We start from the raw sequence: 17,183 nt of genomic DNA, 5'->3' as shown, positions 1-17,183 counted from the left end.
GTTTGTTGAATAAACCCTTGTTGTCATGTGCGTTTCCCACGTGGTTCTGTGGGTTTCACTAAAGTGTCAGGTAGAAAATCTGAGTTGTTATTGTTTAGTTGTGGCTAACCAAAATACTCCTCTCTTCAGTGCTGAAAGCAAAGAAAATAATCAGACTAAAAACAGCAGAAACATCTTTCAGTGATCAGACTGCACAGAAAAGCTCCACTACATGTGTGTGCTAGATGTTTATATTTGAGACTGAAGAGGTTTTTTGTTTTTGTTTTTAAGCCAAAAATGTAGAAAATTATGAAAACTTACATTTTACAATTATGGTTCGTGTTATTATGTAAGTGTAGAAGTGAATAAACCTGGTGCTGTCCTAGCCTGTTTGGCGCCCGGGCGAACACTCCCTCTGGCGCCCCCCCCCAAAAAAAAAAAATATTAAGGATTATACATAAACATAAAACTGTTGTCGGAACCATACTGAATTTCGCCAGAGAAACACACACACACCTGTATCTTTTGCTCGTTTCTCTTCCTCTTCTTTTTTATTTTTTCTAAACTGAGCACCTGATGGCTTTGAACTTTTCTTGTCCATCTTGGTTTTAATTTTGCACTCCAGTATGAACACAAATCCCCCAACTCGAGGATCACCACAACATAACCTAACAGACCTACAGCTTAGTTCACAGATTCACTTTGTGTATTTCTGGGATTTCACACAACCCAGGATTCAAATCATGAATACATAATGGGCTTGGATTTACTTCATTATGAATGAAATGTGCTCTATTTGGAAGCAGCAGGTCTCCCTCCCCTTTCGACGGGTTGTCTGTGAGACTTTAAATCATCAAACTGTAAATTATAAGTTTTAAATTGTTATTGATCCCTTTACCCCGAGTCCTAAAGTGTATATTTATTTTCTTACTGTTCTTATATTTGTTGTTTGTTTACTTGCACTGCTGTAACTGGAGCCTCGTCGTCTCGTCTCTCTATATACTGGACTGTATGTAGCGGAGATGACAATAAAGTTTACTTTGACTTCAGCAGCGAGCACGCGCACCGAGGGCTCTCGCGCTCACTTTTCCCGTATTGAATTTGGAAAAAACACCGGTGCAAATTATAAGTCTGTATCATGATGTCTGGTGTTTTCGTGTTTGTTGGTTTGTTTTTATTTTGTTTTATTTTGTGAGTTGGTTATTAGATGCTGCTCTAGCCGGTTAGAGAATCCCCCGCCGCCCCGCCCTCTCCTCCCTGTGCCGCAAGCAGCAGGCGCACCTCGCAAACGGAGGGCGCCCTTACTCCCAGCAAATGGGCGATAGAAAACCGATCGGTGCCTACAACATTCCCAGTATGCGCTGGCTGATGTCGGGGCAGCATGAGTACGAGCAATTTTTTATTTTTATTTTTTTTGCCGATGCCCGTGATGCCACCCCCACCACGATGCCGCCCCGGGCAACCGCCCGTGTCGCCCGTATCAAAAACCGCTACTGCTGTCAGTAATAATTATTGTTTGACTGACTGATTTTTCATTTATTGTTCCTTCCACTGGGAAACATTCAGTGTCAAAATATATAGTTTAAGATGAAAACAGAGATTATTTATTGTATTTAGTGTCTGATAAACTAAATACTCATGAACATGTGACTTAGACTGGACTTCCTTCTGGATTACGTCTCCTGGACCAGCTCAGATGTCCTCCTCTTAACCCTCTCACTGAAGCTTGAAATGAACGATTGGACTTTAATGTCTTCTGCCAAGTACTGGTGAAGTTGGGTGTTACAGGAGAGCAGCTGCTTTTTATACAACAACAGTTTAATTCTGCAAAGCTGCTCACCTTCCTCTTGTGTTAGGGTCGGCACCGACCCATTTAAAATTTTAAATGCATAAAAAAAATCACATACATTTGTTTATTGTATCAAGGCTTTTTGACTTTGTCAGCAACCTCTATTTCTACAAAATAAAACAAACAAACAAAAAATATTTTCACTAAATTATAAAATGCTCTAGTTGAAATTATGACATTTGTGTTGTTAGGGTCAGTTTCGACCCAGTTATAATATTATGAGTATAAAGCAATAATTAAAGCCAAAACTGAAATCATAAGTGCACTGTCAGCTGACAGACTGACAGCCAGCTCCTCTCCTAATCATATGAGCTTTAGGGGATTCTCATTTTGTCAAGGCATGTGAGGTGAATTCACTCATTTGAGTAACCATTTGACTTCTAGAGTGCACATTTACAATTTGCAGCATACAAAAATGAGAAGAAGATTTACAGTGAGCCAAGTTCTGGATCATATTTTTGGTGAAAATGAAAGACAGGACACAGAACAGCATAGCGAGTCAGATGAGCAGGTTTCTAAGGAGGAAGACAATATGTAGTATCATCCAGAAGACACAGACACGTCTGATCAGAGGTGGAGGTCGCTGGTGCTGAAGCTGCTCCTGCTGAAAGATTCAAGTCCAAAAATGGTAAGATCTTTTGGAGCTCAGTACCTCATGATGTACATAGCAGGGCAGCTGCTGCAAATGTCATCAAAATGACCCCTGGAATCACAAGGTTTGCTCTGACCAAAGTCAGTGACATCAAGAGATGTTTTGAGCTATTTATGCCATTGTCACTAAAAAGAATCATCATTACTATGATAAACCTTGAAGGAAAAAAAGTCCATGCCAACACATGGAAAGATATTGATGAGGAATACCTGGATGCTTTCACTGGTGTTCTTCTTGCTGGAGTGTACACATTATATATATATACACACATTATATCAAGAGTCCTCGGATTTGACAACAGAGAGACCGAGGTCTGACAAGCTTGCTCCCATCAGGGATGTCTGGGAGAGATGGGTGCAACTTCTTCCACTGATGTTCATCCCAGGGCCAGAGGTGACAGTGGATGAACGTCTTGTTGCTTTTCGAGGAAAATGTCCCTTCCGGCAATACATACCCAGTAAGCCAGGGAAATACGCCATAAAAATCTGGGAAGCCTGTGATGCAAAAACCAACTATGCCTGAAAAGTACAGATTTATACAGGCAAGGCTGGGAGTGGCACCCTGAGAAGAACCAATGAAAATGTGTGGTCCTCGATATGACCACTGGACTGCAGGGTCACAATATAAGGTGTGATATTTTTATTTTTTATTTTTTACCAGCTATGACCTCGGACAAGAACTTTTCAAGAAGAAACTTCACAAAGACGCAGCTGTATCATCAGGAAGTGACAAAAAGCCCACAATTACCCACGACTATAACCAAAACAAAGGAGGAGTGGACTTTTCTTTTTTTCAGATTATATTAAAGGTCTATTACTGAAAAAAAAATACTTTTTTTGCCTTTTCTTGATGTAAATCTATATGGGTTGAAATTGACCCACGACACTATAGATGTCACTTTCGTTATTAATATTAAAAGGAAAAAATCAATCAAACAAATTTATTTAAGAGATGTGTCCTATACCCCTCAGTATTAGTCAGGTAACACAAAAACCTTTTATTTATTAATATGATTCACTTGAGGTTAATTTTACGATTTTTTAAAATTGAAATCGAGGGGTATACTGACAAAAAAGACCCAAAGGTCCACACCAAAAGTATTAAAACCAAGATTTTCATGGATAAGGAAGCCTAACAAGGTAACCAAGAGATGAGAAACAGTATGGATGATAACTTACTGTTTTTAGTGTATTTTATAGCTGATTTAATAGACGGGTCAAAACCAACCCGTTAACATAAGAGATGATAACAGAAAGCTAACACAAGAGGAAGGTTTAGCAGCGATTACAGCACACATTACCCTGCATCTTTTTCTCCATCACAGCACCCGGGAACCATCCTCTTCTTTCAAACACGTAACAGTAATTCACGTGTTTTGGTTTCTGTTACTTCCATTTTGTTATGTTATTGTCATTCTAAGAATACTTCAGTTGTGTTTTATGAGATTTGGGTGTTTTCTACTTCTATTGTGTTTTATTTATCTTACAGTGTGTTTTGTGTGCTTTTGCAGTGTTTTTTTCCCTTCTATTTGCTGTTTTAGTTGACCTCTCAGGTTCACTGTAGAATTACCCTCTGCAGTTTGTTTGCTGTACACGCAGTCTGAGAACAGAAACAAAAACAGAAAAAATAATATAAGAGATAAGCTCTACAAATGCACAAAGAAGAAGATAGATGATGACGCTGACCTTTACCTGGTCCCAGCGCTTGGTCTGCTCTGGCGTAGCCGTTCCTGGCTGAGCCCACTGTGGCTGCTGGGCTCTTCTCAGCTCTTTTCTAGGTGGGGGCTCTCGGTGGGGTCTCTATATGTTTGGGACCTGGATCTCCTCCATGCCAGCTTTAAGTCCTGGGGGGCAGGGCTGTGGCTCCCCACACCCACCATTAGATAGTTACATGAAGAAACCTTATGAACACAAGCACACTCACCCACACTAGTGTATAAACAGGTGCTCACAAATGCATACTTGGTTGGCCACTGCCTCTAAACATATGATGCATTATTGGTACTGTATGCTGCTCAGTAACATTTTATGTTTATTATTTACTGTTACTTTTGCATATTTTGGTTGTTGCTGTTGTTTCTCTATTGTGTTGTTTTTTGCGTGTTGTTTTCAGCAGGTGTTAAAGCAAATTTGCAGTGTCTTTTCTCTCTCTATTCCTCTTCTCCTCTATTTTTCTTCCCCTCTCCTTGTGTTAACTTCTTCCTTAACTTCTCTTTCCTTTTTTTTCTCTTTCTTGTCCTCAGTCCTGTCTGCTCTGATTGTAATAACTGAAAATAAATAAATCCTAATAAAAATATAATAAGCTGTGAGAATCAAGTGGACCAGTATAGCAAACGCTGTAATGATCCACTTGGGAAAGTAAATCTGTTGGGCATTTTTCTGGTCCTACAGACAATAATTGTGATTGCTACACTGCTGAATAGGACAGGCTGGAAAAAAAGGGGGGGAAAAAAAAGAAAATTACATGTCATTAAATGTGATACTGAAAATAATATGAAGGACCTAAAGTTACCATTTAACCAGCAACTTGCTGGTGCTCAGTTGCTGCACATTAACTTTTCTGGTGTTGTTTGACCAGTAAGCTGAAAATAGTTTTGGCTGCTGGCTCTTCATATTAAATATATTCACCTATTCAGTGTATATTACAGCCTGTTGGGATTTAGAGATTCTTTTATTGCTGCCATATACTCTGCCTTATGATAAATGCATTAATAACATGTTCTACAGTATTATTTTATCAGTAATATTGTTTACAGGGTTCATATTGCATTGAATATGTTTGTCATCACATTCATTCTATTCACAGGTTGAGTTCATTCTATACACAATGCATAACTGTGCTTGTTTAGAGTTGATGTTCTATTCAAGAGGGTTTTAAGCTTCACTGGTGAGAGTGTCCAGGTGATACATGTTGAGGGAGGATGAGAACATAGCAGGTTGATTGCATGCATGCTTACAATACATAAATCTAGCAACAGGCCTGAGCGCAGGCCCAAGTGTCTTTGACCTTTTTGTAACTGGCTGCCCTTTTACCTACTTGGTAGCAGATGACTGGAGGCGATAACCAGCCGTCAGACACTCCGAAGGCTTAAGACTATGATTGTGCATGGAAGGTGTTGCAGAAAGGGGAAGTTATATGTCTGTGTCTAGCTATTAAAATGTACAAGATGTACCATTGTCTGCAAAACAATGACTGCACATAATGTATTTTTGACTTGTGTTGACGCCATGGGGGGGCGGATACCCCGCTGCTTTAAAAGTGTTCTCAACATGTATTTTTGTCAGAGGACATATGCTGATATGTCTTCTCCTGTGCTAATAAACTCATCGTTTGATTGCACTCATCTGCCTCCGTAGCTTGTTTCCCTGGTCTGCAGTTTCGATTGATTTCGCGACAGAATGGTGGAGGATGCGGGCAAAATTGCAGAGCACTAGGAAGAATTAGAGCTGTTGTTCTCGGCGGAGGTCAGGACCAGATCGGTGATCAGACGGCAGACGTCACGGTAATTCCTTGACCACTGGGGCCCCACAAAAAACTACAAAGGTAAGGCACAAACCTCTTAAGCTGAAATTGTGCTGTATTGGAGTATAATTCTAAAATATGTGGTCAAGAAGTTACCGGTTGATCTCTGTTTTGAGTGTTGCTTAGAGTGAAAGTGAAACTTTAAAGTAGCGTTGCGTTTAAGGTCGGCTCGGAAGAAGCAGTACTGAGCTAAAAGTAACTAGAGACTGAGTTTTGATTAAGGAATAAAGAGATTAAAAGTGTCTAAAAGTCACGGAGTTGGAGAACTCCACCCCTGGGAAAGACGTTTCCTAGGATTAAACTAGCGGTAGGGCCGCGCTGAGATTTTGTGGCCTCAGATATAGCCCTGGTGATCAGAGGATCATCTTGAGAGACACTGTGACACATGTGAAGAGTAAATGCCGGACAGAAGGTCCGAGGAATAGTAACATGTGTTAAGAGTAAATGCCGGACAGAAGGTCCGAGGAAGTGTGACATGTTTTAAGAGAATAAATACCGGACACGAAGGTCCGAGGCGTTGATATATGAGCTAAGAGAAACTCAGGCCAGCCGTGAGCCTGAGGTGTAGCAAACTGAGCCGACCAGTAAAAGTGAAATTAAAAGTGAAACTCTGAGAATAAATACTCTGAGCTATGAGAGACGATTAAAAGCAATATCTGTGCATTTGTGGACCTGCCATGGTCCGTGAAAAGCTGTGTTTTTTGTTGATATTCCTCGAGAATCCGCGGACCTGTGACGTCTCTCAAAGACGAGCGGCACTATGCATATCCGGGGTAAACAGAACTGAAGCTGTGACGTAAGAAACTGTCTAAAATGATTTAAAAGTGCCAGCCGGCTGCAGGCTGGGTGTGTGAGAGGCTTTAAACAGTCTTTTTTCCTTTCTTTTGTGTCTGGTGAAAAGTGCGCAGTTAAAATTTGGGTGCGGTCACTTCCCTTTTTAACTTTAACAAAGGACACACATCGATTAAATGAGAGGTAGATAAAAAGGCATGCTCATTTCTGGATCGTGTCAAATTGAGTATTCATGTGCAGGGGATTTTGTTTATATGAAATGCATCCTCTATTACAAGTAGGAAAATACGCACTATAGGCGTCTGTAAGAGTAAGCACTGATTTAAAACATCTCATTTAGCTGAACAGTGTGATTTTGACTTTAAGCAGAAAGAGCAGAGGATTGTTTCTTGACATTGGGCATGTTTAAAAAAAAAAAAAAAAAAACTCCTGAAATATAGAACTGCGCAGTATCTGAGTCGGACTAAACTCTGAGTAGATGATCTTAACTATTGGCACAGTAGTGGCAAAACTGAATTCTTGAGAATAAAGTAAAACGTCGAAGTAATGAATAAGTAACTTTGAAGTAATGAGAAGCTTTGAAGTAAGGATAATGAAACTTTGAGAAACAGACAGTACTGAGTTAAAAGGTTATATGGTATTTCATGGTAAAAAAAGAAAAAGAGACCAATGCATGTTTAAGAATAGAAGAATATAAGAGTTATTGGTCAGTTTATGGTTTAATAAGTGTCAAACTCACGGGATTGGAGAATCCTGTACCTCTTTGAGATTTCAAAGAGGAGCTCCGGCGTGGGCATATGTCAGGTGGTGTTGCCGAGAGTTTTGGGCTCGGTGAATAGCTAATGATCAAGAGGATCATTTTGGGAGACGCTTATTTGTAAGTAAAAGGATTAAGTTCGGACGAGGAAGTCCGACAGAAAACACCTGGTGCTGTCAGGATGTTTAAGTGACACAGAAGTTCAGAAAATCGAGTCAGAAATGGTTTTGTGGCTCTTGGTAAACTGATTTTGAAGGAAAATCAGTGTTTATTGTGCTGAAGTAACAGATCCAGTGTGGTATGAGGAAAAGAAATAAATTGGTTAATGGCTGATATATTTATATGAATTTTGGTGGATCCGCTGAGGTCCAGAAAATAATCAATGCGGACTGTGTTTGTTCGAACGTTGATAAATGATCCAGGAAGAATTGCCCTGGGTCTGTGTCTGGTGTGTGTTGTTCAGTGACAACATGCACAGTTTAAAATTGGGCCCTGTTCCTTCCTCTTTTTAGTTTCAAAACACAAAGGCTGTTGGATGAAGAATTACTGTGTGAGGAACGGCTTCACTTTTGACTAGGGAAATAATAATAGGCTTACTTTTGGGTCTATGAAGATCTTGTAACATTCCGGTTGAGATGCCGGGGTAAAAAGAGTGAGCTCGGACGAAGGGGTCCGAGAAAAGAACACCGTGAGTTGAGCAAGGTGTTTTAACTGACTCAGGATTTCAGAGAATCGAGTCACCTGTGATCTTGAGTTTTAAGGGTAAGTTGATTTTAAAGGAAAATCAATGTTTACCATGTTGAAGTAATTCTGATGATATTACTAGGTGAAGAATAAGTTGTGTAAAGGTGAACACACAATTGTGTTGAGATTGATGGATCGGCTGCAGTCCATCTGATAAGTTAATACTGGGTAAACTGAGACAAGAAACTGTGTTTAAATTTTCACTGGCTGCAGTGAGATACATGTGTTGAAGATTACTGGACCCGGTGAGGTCCATATGATGAAGTTCTTGGGCAGATAAATGACAGAAACAGTTTCTGAATTTTGAGGAGAATTCTGAAGCACTGAGGTTGAATTTTCTCTGTGCTTGGTGCGCTGTGTGGACTTATATTAGAGTTATAAGTCCAAAGGTGGAGGACCTGGAGGTCATTCATGGTGTTTAAAGAAGAACAGGAATTAGAAAAGGATATTTAATGTCATATTTTGTGTAAATTGAGGAAAACTCACCACATGTGTTCACCTTTTTTATTTAAAGGGACACAGACATTAACACACACACAAAGTTCTTAAGTGTGAGTTACTTCCTCTTTTAATTTTAAAACTGCAACACATGGGTTCATTGAACTAGAATTTCAGCAGTGGATGAGACAGGATTTAGATTAGAGCTAGTTAAAAATAAAGATGACCTTTGAAATTTGTTTTGGTTACAGCAAAAGTGCAAAGTTATGCAGCAGAAATTAGAAAACACTGGAATGCAATAAAATAAAGTAGAATAGAATAATATATACAATAGAACAAAATAGAATACCAATACTATGTGCAGCTGAGTAAGAAAATACAAAATACAACTTTGTCAAAGAAAGAATTGCACATATAGCAGTCTTATTGCACGTATGAGGGTTCTGGTACAGCACTAGTTCTGGTAAAGTAAAATATTATGTTCAAAGTTTTATGCCCTGGAGGCCAAGAGTCGTGTGTAGAGAAGAACATGACTTGGAAACGGACATTAAAGGTCACATTTCGTCTAAGATGGGGAGAATTGTCCCATATGTGTTTATTTCTCTTTTTTCAAGAGGACAGACACAGTTACTGAGTGTTGTCTACTTGCTCTTTCTGATTCTAAGCAAGCATGTTTGATAAAATACTCTTAGGAAAGCGTATTTTGAGTGCTTCTAAGTGTGTGAATGTTGTGAGTACTTGATTTGAATGATTCTGTGTGATTTGTACAAAATAATAAATTAGTAATAATAACTCATAGGAGAGTGCGTGAATAGAGGAGGCTTGAGAGAGTGTGTGTGCGTCAAACAGGAAGTCTGATTATAGCTGGGGAGAGACGTTGCAGCATGAAAAGAGAGCAATTAGAGACTGAATGTCTTAAGAAAAAGTAATAAAATATATTAATTACATGTTTTAAAAAAAGAAAGACTGAGAAAATAAATACATGAACTAACAATTTGTCAGGCGCCACAGCGCGCGTGCACAAAAAGGATCCAGGCGCAGACCCAGCGGTAACAGAAAAGACACTTTATTATACTAACGAAAGGCGACCCGGGGGAAACTTAGAGAGCAAAACGAGGAACTAATAACCCGGGGAAACAATGACACAAGGAAGCCGGAATCGGGACCGCGGGAGGCTGCAACAGAAAGGGGAGAGGATTACTAGGAAGCCGGGAAGCGGAAAACACATTAAGACTGCGTTAGAGTAGTGGGCTTACGATAGAGCGAGACCGTGGGAGCTCGGAAGGGAGGTGCGGCAGCCCGTGAGCAGGGAGTCCGTGGAGATGGTGAAAGGGCCAGATGATGCACTGGGTGAGCCAGTTGAGCAGGAGGACAGGCAGGTGGCAGACGCCGAACGCCGGATTGAAACCACTGTGAGGTGATTACGGACTGGCGTGGAGCATCCGTCAGCGCCAGGTAAAGAAGCTCTGCAGGTAATCACCGCGATGGAGAGCAGGTGTGTCGGTGATGGCCCAGTCCGGGGGTGTGGCTACCCAAGCAGCACGCATTCCACAGACCCAGGACCACGGACTATGACACAATTACATTAATGAATAGAAAACACACGTACACAAATTGTTACAGGTGAAATGTTGGGAATAATCAAGAAGTGAGATAGCTTAATATACTGATGAAATGAAGAAAGCAGCTTACACTCCTTTGATTTCCAGAGTCAGTGTGTCCCCTCCCCTCATAGCACCCGTGCCCAGTTGGCCCCCCGTATCAGGCGAAGCATGGAAGGCTGGACAGCCCATGACGGGTAAGATCCCACCTCGAAACCCTGGGACAACCTAAGGCAAGGCGCAGTCACGATTGCTTGAACCTAGGTCCCTAAGTGAGCTGGACTCACTGGTGGAGACGGGACTTCAAGGGTAAAGCCGCTGGGGCAGAGGGGGAAACGTCATTAACAATGACGAGTGATGAGCCAAAGAGGGGAGACACTCACTGTCTTTCAGGGTGAATTGTTCCCTGAACCTGAAATCAAGCTCTAACTTCTGGCTGAGGACAAGGAATGCTGTTATTTAAGGAGGGAGATCAAATTTGGGAAAGAGAAAAACTGACTGTTTAAGTGGAACCTTGTGGGGGAGTCTGAAAAAACCACGAAAAGAAACATATACACAATCATACACACAAATAGAAAATGCATTAGCCTTAGAATACAAAAGAGTTCATGAAGATCAGATAGCAGGTTGCAGGTTTAGCATAGGAGTCTGTTTATCATCTTGTCCAACTCGCTTAGTGTGTAGTAGTTTTTAGAAGAGAAAATTTAGAATTTAGTGATGATGGTGTGCAAGTTGTGTGGTGTTTAACGAGATTTTCTGTGTATTGAGCAGGTGAGGTGATGTTAGTTGACCTGAGAGTGTCAGGACCCTGAAGAACTTGTGGCAAAATGTTCTGTGTTTAAGATTGTTGAGGTTGTTGTTGTAGTGATGGGTTATTTCTATCGGTTAGATTTGTGTTGTTTTCTTATTTTAATAGAGGGAGTTTTATCAAACATGCACATGTCTAAGGGGGTCCATCATTTTTGTAACAGTGCACTTAGAAAAAACCTGTCAGGTGATTTTGTTTTGTGTTTTGATGAGCTAATAATCAGCTCTCTTTTTCTCATTTTTGTTCTAAGCAGGCCTGCAAAAGAGTGGATAACAGCGCTGAAAATTCTCGGTGACCTTCTCCAGATTACAATGGGCAGAGGAGAAGGCTAAGTCTCTGTCTAAAAGGATTGCCGCGAGCCAATCCAGTCTAAAAGCAGAAAGAACTATTTTCCTAAAAACAAAGTAAAACAAATAAATGAGTTGATGTTGCTGAGAGTGAAGACTGAATATTTGCGAGATAGTCTCCACTGTCAGCAAGACCTGATGTTAATGCATGTGAGTGAATGTGTGTAAATGGATGGTGACTGGACGGACGAGGCAGACCATAGGTTGGACCGACTGGACACTGAGATAAAGACTGGACTAAGGTTAGACACATGACTGATAATTTTTCTGTTTTAAGTCTTCTCTTTTATAATACAGGTTGGATCATAAGTGAGGAAAAACTGAGTATGAAATGTGAAGTTCTGGTTAACACACAGGTTTTGTTTCTAGGAAGTTCCAAGGATGCAGGCTGTGGATGGAGCCAAGAAAAGATTTGACATAATGATTAATTTGACTTCATTCCTTAAACACAGGTTTGAAGGGCCGGAGCATGTATACCTAATATGATATGACTAACCTTTTTCTTTTAATTTCCTAAGCTCGAGTGAAGGATTTTGAGTTTGTAACACATAAGATGTGTCACAAAAGGGGGAGTTACAGGATTTAAGGTTTAATTTGAAATGGGTTTTAGGATTACTCGATGACGTTTGGGGTTTTTGATAACTGAGATATGGTAAAATTGAGGCAGAAATTGTTTTGTGGTTCTTATTGATCTGTTTCTATGCTCAGATGGTGATGGTTTATATCTTACCCTGGGCGTGTTTAATAAAACTAAAAGTGTTGCTCACACACATGAAGGGCATGGAGATTAAGTAAAGTTAATATAAAGGACAGAGCCCAGAACATGATATGGTGAAACAACTTTGAATGATTAAAGGAACCTTAGATGAACACAGTAGATTAGTGAGGTGTAGCAGAGAGAGGCTGTTTGTTTTCTATCCTTTACAGGAGAAGAGTTCAGGACCACAGCGACCATAGGGTGGCGAGAATCCTGGAAGCCCGAGACCGAACGGAACCAACCAGAGAAAGGAGAAGAACAGAGCACAAATACACCTAGTTGTTTATATTATAAAGAAGATCAAAAGCTTGTTAGACATAGGTTATAATGGAAGCATAAAAGGGATGAGAGGAACTTTACATAACATAGAAATCCTGCAACAATTCGTAAATTGCCCAAACACAGCGTTCAGACCGGATATTCGCTACCCGTTAAAGGGGGCGAAGAAATCAGGCCTAAGTTTGAAAAATGAAATGGGTTAACTCGATAGAGGATGTTTCCAAAGGTCGAGAAAATAATGTAGGACCTTTTACCAGGAGAAAGCTAATTGTATCTTTTACACTTTATAGTGTGCACTGAGGGAAGTCAGGAATAGTTTAAATTAGGAGTGAAAAAATTAAACTAGGTGAAAGGGGGTGTAGCAAGTAGATTTAGGGCAGCTCACAGCCTGGCGTAAACGCAAGGTGTCGTCACACAGCTTAAGTTATTTGCTAGATTTATTTTTATGACAAAATAATAAGGAAACATTGAAAACATACAACCCGTTGAGGAGATAGATAGGGTTGGGGAATTGAAGGGTTTTGTTTGTTTAGCATAATCTCTTTTGTTATATTTTAGTTTTAACAGGGAACATGCCTCTCTGGAGCTTCTCTCCTGATGCTACCCTGCCAAAGACCCTTATCCCTAGAGACTATGTCAGCTCCCAAACAGACAACAACAAACCAAAAACTAGCAATAAACAACTTAAACATGAATAATAACAAAGCAAGAACAATACAGAATCCACATCTGAACCGAAGAATAAAACAGTGAAATGTGGATTATTAAATATTAGGTCTCTCTCTCCAAAGTCTCTGTTAGCTCACGCCAAGCGGTCGCAGCAGATGGCTGCCCGGACCTGAGCGTGGTTCTGGCGGAGGTTTCTTCCTGTTAAAAGGGAGTTTTTCCTTCCCACTGTTGCCAAAGTGGCTATGCTATAGTCTGCAAACAAGGAACTGAATTTGAGCCCACGAGGAACTCCAATATGTGGAAGGAGGCCGGACAGGCCCAACAGGAGGCGTCTTCCCGGGAAAAAGAGGTGTGGCAGAGCAAAGGAGCCCGAAAAGAGGGTGGTCTTTGGAGAGGAGCCACGCTGGACTGGTCCTTACGAGGTCGTTGCCAGAACAACTACAGCAGTTCAACTAAAAGGGAAAGGCGATACCTGGTATCATTGGTCGCAGTGTGTACCAGCACATGAGAGGTTGGTAGAGGAAAACTCCTCTACATCCAACACAGGTGGTAACGAGCAGAGGCAAAATAAATCCTCTCACCTGTGCAACGGGCCAACCAGTAGTCTACCTGGGAGGCCGAAGAAAGAAGAGGAGCAGCGCAGAAGGTCGCCACCCCAGCAGAAAGGAGCGGTGACAAGTTGAGGACTCCACAAAAGCAGGGGAGTTTCATTCCAGGATACAAAGTTTATATAACATGATGCAAACACACGAATCAGAGACACGTAATGAGAAAACTGATTAGAATGTTCCTTACAACTACATGTTTATTGTATGCAATGATATTAACTATGGCTGTGTTGTTTATTGTCTATATTTTGCAGGGCACTCCGGACCACTTGTCTGAACACGGAGGCCAGTCCAGCCCAGCACTTCCTGAGACTGTAGTTGCTAAAACAGGATCAGTAAAAAAGACAAAAGCGCGAGGTGTCAGGTAAAGGTGATGAGTGTCTCAGCATGAATAATGGCATAGAGTTGAATTATGGTAAAGGGTCTACCAGCTCATTCACGTTTGATTTGTGTGACGTCATTAAGTGTACAGGAGCTAGTAGTAGCTGGAGAGCGTATGAGGTATGGGTCTGCAATCACCCCATGATATGCTTAGGGCAAATTTAGTTGATGCAAAGTCTAAGCCGCTCGCAGAAAGCTTAATCACCATTCTGACTGATCGGATGGTAACTTCAAGAACAGTAGCTCAAAAGGAACAGGAACCAAAAGAGAGATTACTTCTGACGACAGATTACTCTAGACTGAAGCCTAAGGATTTGATTCCACAACACAACACACGTACCTTAGCCGCCAGAGGTAAGAGACATATTTTGGCCAAAAGAGGGACCCAGGGTACACATGCATATGACCCTAGGTTAAACTCTCCGACCTGGATAGACTCTATTGGGGTGCCCAGGGGAGTTCCAGACGAGTACAAGCTGGTAAATCTGGTAGCTGCAGGATTTGAAAGTATATTTCTTTGGGTGACACCTAACAAGAATGTTGATCGCATTAACTATGTTCATTGCAACCTGCTGAGACTCTCTAACCTAACCACGGATGCCATGATGGGGTTCGCAGAACAATTGGGTCCGAGTTTGCTGATGGGAAATCGAATGGCCCTTAACATGAGAGGGGAGGCGTATGCCCCATGTTCGGAGACATGTGCTGCACTCTTATCCCTATTAATACTGACCCAGATGGCTCAGTAACCTGAGCTCTGGAGGGCCTGAAAACTTTGTCTGAAACTATGCATGAGCACTCAGGTATCGAAAATCTGCTGGCGTCCTGGATGACATCTGTGTTTAGACAATGGAAAGGTGTGGCGATGTCAGTGATGTTTTCTTTGACTGTACTTTTGGGAATACTGGTCATCGGTGGTTGTTGTATCATTCCTTGTCTCAGAGGATTGTTGGTAAAAGTAATGGCGAGGGTTGCGAACCCTGGCTGGGTTGAGGTCATCTACCAGATGAACTTAGAACCCATAAAGTGGGGCAGGGAGTGATACAACATGAGGTATGGTGACATTCCTTGATGGAATGTCAAAAGAGGGAATGTTGGGCTTTAGAGATTCTTTTATTGCTGCCATATACTCTGCCTTATGATAAATGCATTAATAACATGTTCTACAGTATTATTTTATCAGTAATATTGTTTACAGGGTTCATATTGCATTGAATATGTTTGTCATCACATTCATTCTATTCACAGGTTGAGTTCATTCTATACACAATGCATAACTGTGCTTGTTTAGAGTTGATGTTCTATTCAAGAGGGTTTTAAGCTTCACTGGTGAGAGTGTCCAGGTGATACATGTTGAGGGAGGATGAGAACATAGCAGGTTGATTGCATGCATGCTTACAATACATAAATCTAGCAACAGGCCTGAGCGCAGGCCCAAGTGTCTTTGACCTTTTTGTAACTGGCTGCCCTTTTACCTACTTGGTAGCAGATGACTGGAGGCGATAACCAGCCGTCAGACACTCCGAAGGCTTAAGACTATGATTGTGCATGGAAGGTGTTGCAGAAAGGGGAAGTTATATGTCTGTGTCTAGCTATTAAAATGTACAAGATGTACCATTGTCTGCAAAACAATGACTGCACATAATGTATTTTTGACTTGTGTTGACGCCATGGGGGGGCGGATACCCCGCTGCTTTAAAAGTGTTCTCAACATGTATTTTTGTCAGAGGACATATGCTGATATGTCTTCTCCTGTGCTAATAAACTCATCGTTTGATTGCACTCATCTGCCTCCGTAGCTTGTTTCCCTGGTCTGCAGTTTCGATTGATTTCGCGACAAGCCCTAACCACAGGTCTAATATCAAATGAGAGTAATGGGTTATGGAGCTGTGTTGTGCTTAATGTTATTTTTATGTGTGTTTTTTCACTTATTCTTTTAGTTACAGCAAGTTTTAACTGCAATATAGGTTTCCTGCCTGGGGAATACGTTTTATATGTGAGTCTCTTTTGAATGTATATTTCTAAATAACTCGTGAATAAACCCAGTTGTAACGTTACAGGAGTGCATTCTGACTCAAATTAGAATGTGTTAGTTTTATGAATGGAGAAAAATATAAATGTTGTTACACTTGATTTTAATCTGTTGCTAAGTGTCTTCTGCTTTGCTAGAAATGCAGCTACTGTAACACAGCACACACAGCACGAATAACTGTTTAGTTAATTATTTTTACTTTGATCTTTTTACAAACTGAGGTCATTTCCACTTCTCTGTTATTAGGCTGTGGGAAAAGAAGCTTCAGTGTTTAAATGGATCCACCTGCTCCTCCATGAACAATCAGTCAGCTATGTAACTTCAAGGGGCAGAAAGTAAAAAGAGCAAAAATGTCTTTGCATATTAAATTAAAAACTTAAATGGACATTTACACAGATGGATCAACAGACATGATAGATGTATGGTCATGTTAGAACATCATTTGCGTTACTGAATAACAGAATCAAAACGAGTTGCAGATCATTTGGCAGTTCACACAGAGAAATGGCTAATAGGCCATCAGACAGCTTAAAGCTTTGACAGAGCAGATAGAGCATAAGACAACCCTAAAGACTCCCCAACACAATGAAGCCTATTCAGTCTCAATATCCCAATGAACACACATATATTTTATTTTTACTCAATAGACTTTATTTTATCAACAGGTGTTTTGCTCAGAATTATTCATAGTCTGGTATGATAAACAGCCTTGTTCGAAATTGCGTAATGCCTGGGTGCGTCACTGTTTTACAGAACAGACCTGCCAGATGTGACGATGGCATAAATTTGCCAGTAGATGTCAGCGTGGAGATGTTTGTCGTTGTTTTGAAACTTGCGTTGTTTTGATATAATTCCAGTAAAATTGCCTCTAACGTGTTTCAAAAAACCTCAGTATTTTTTTTCCATCATAAAAATGTAGCAGCATGGTTTTTTAAGGTCGTGCATGGATTCTTTATGGGACGGCAACT

General features: G+C 40.8%; 1 protein-coding gene across 1 annotated transcript in view; it reads left to right on the top strand.

Annotated features, from left to right (window-relative positions):
* Positions 1 to 13,489: 13,489 nt before the first annotated feature.
* LOC134623861 (coxsackievirus and adenovirus receptor homolog) overlaps positions 13,490 to 17,183 on the top strand; it is a 43,033-nt gene continuing 39,339 nt past the window's right edge. Inside the window, exon 1 of the mRNA XM_063468869.1 lies at positions 13,490 to 13,616. Within this exon, the coding sequence (XP_063324939.1) occupies positions 13,490 to 13,616 (127 nt within the window). The remainder of the gene's footprint in view (positions 13,617 to 17,183) is intronic.

This window comes from Pelmatolapia mariae, linkage group LG3_W (assembly GCF_036321145.2).
Source record: "Pelmatolapia mariae isolate MD_Pm_ZW linkage group LG3_W, Pm_UMD_F_2, whole genome shotgun sequence".
NCBI classification, from domain to species: Eukaryota; Metazoa; Chordata; class Actinopteri; order Cichliformes; family Cichlidae; genus Pelmatolapia; species Pelmatolapia mariae.
The sequence above is the reverse complement of the archived record's forward strand: the minus strand, read 5'-3'. Positions and strand labels throughout refer to the sequence as shown.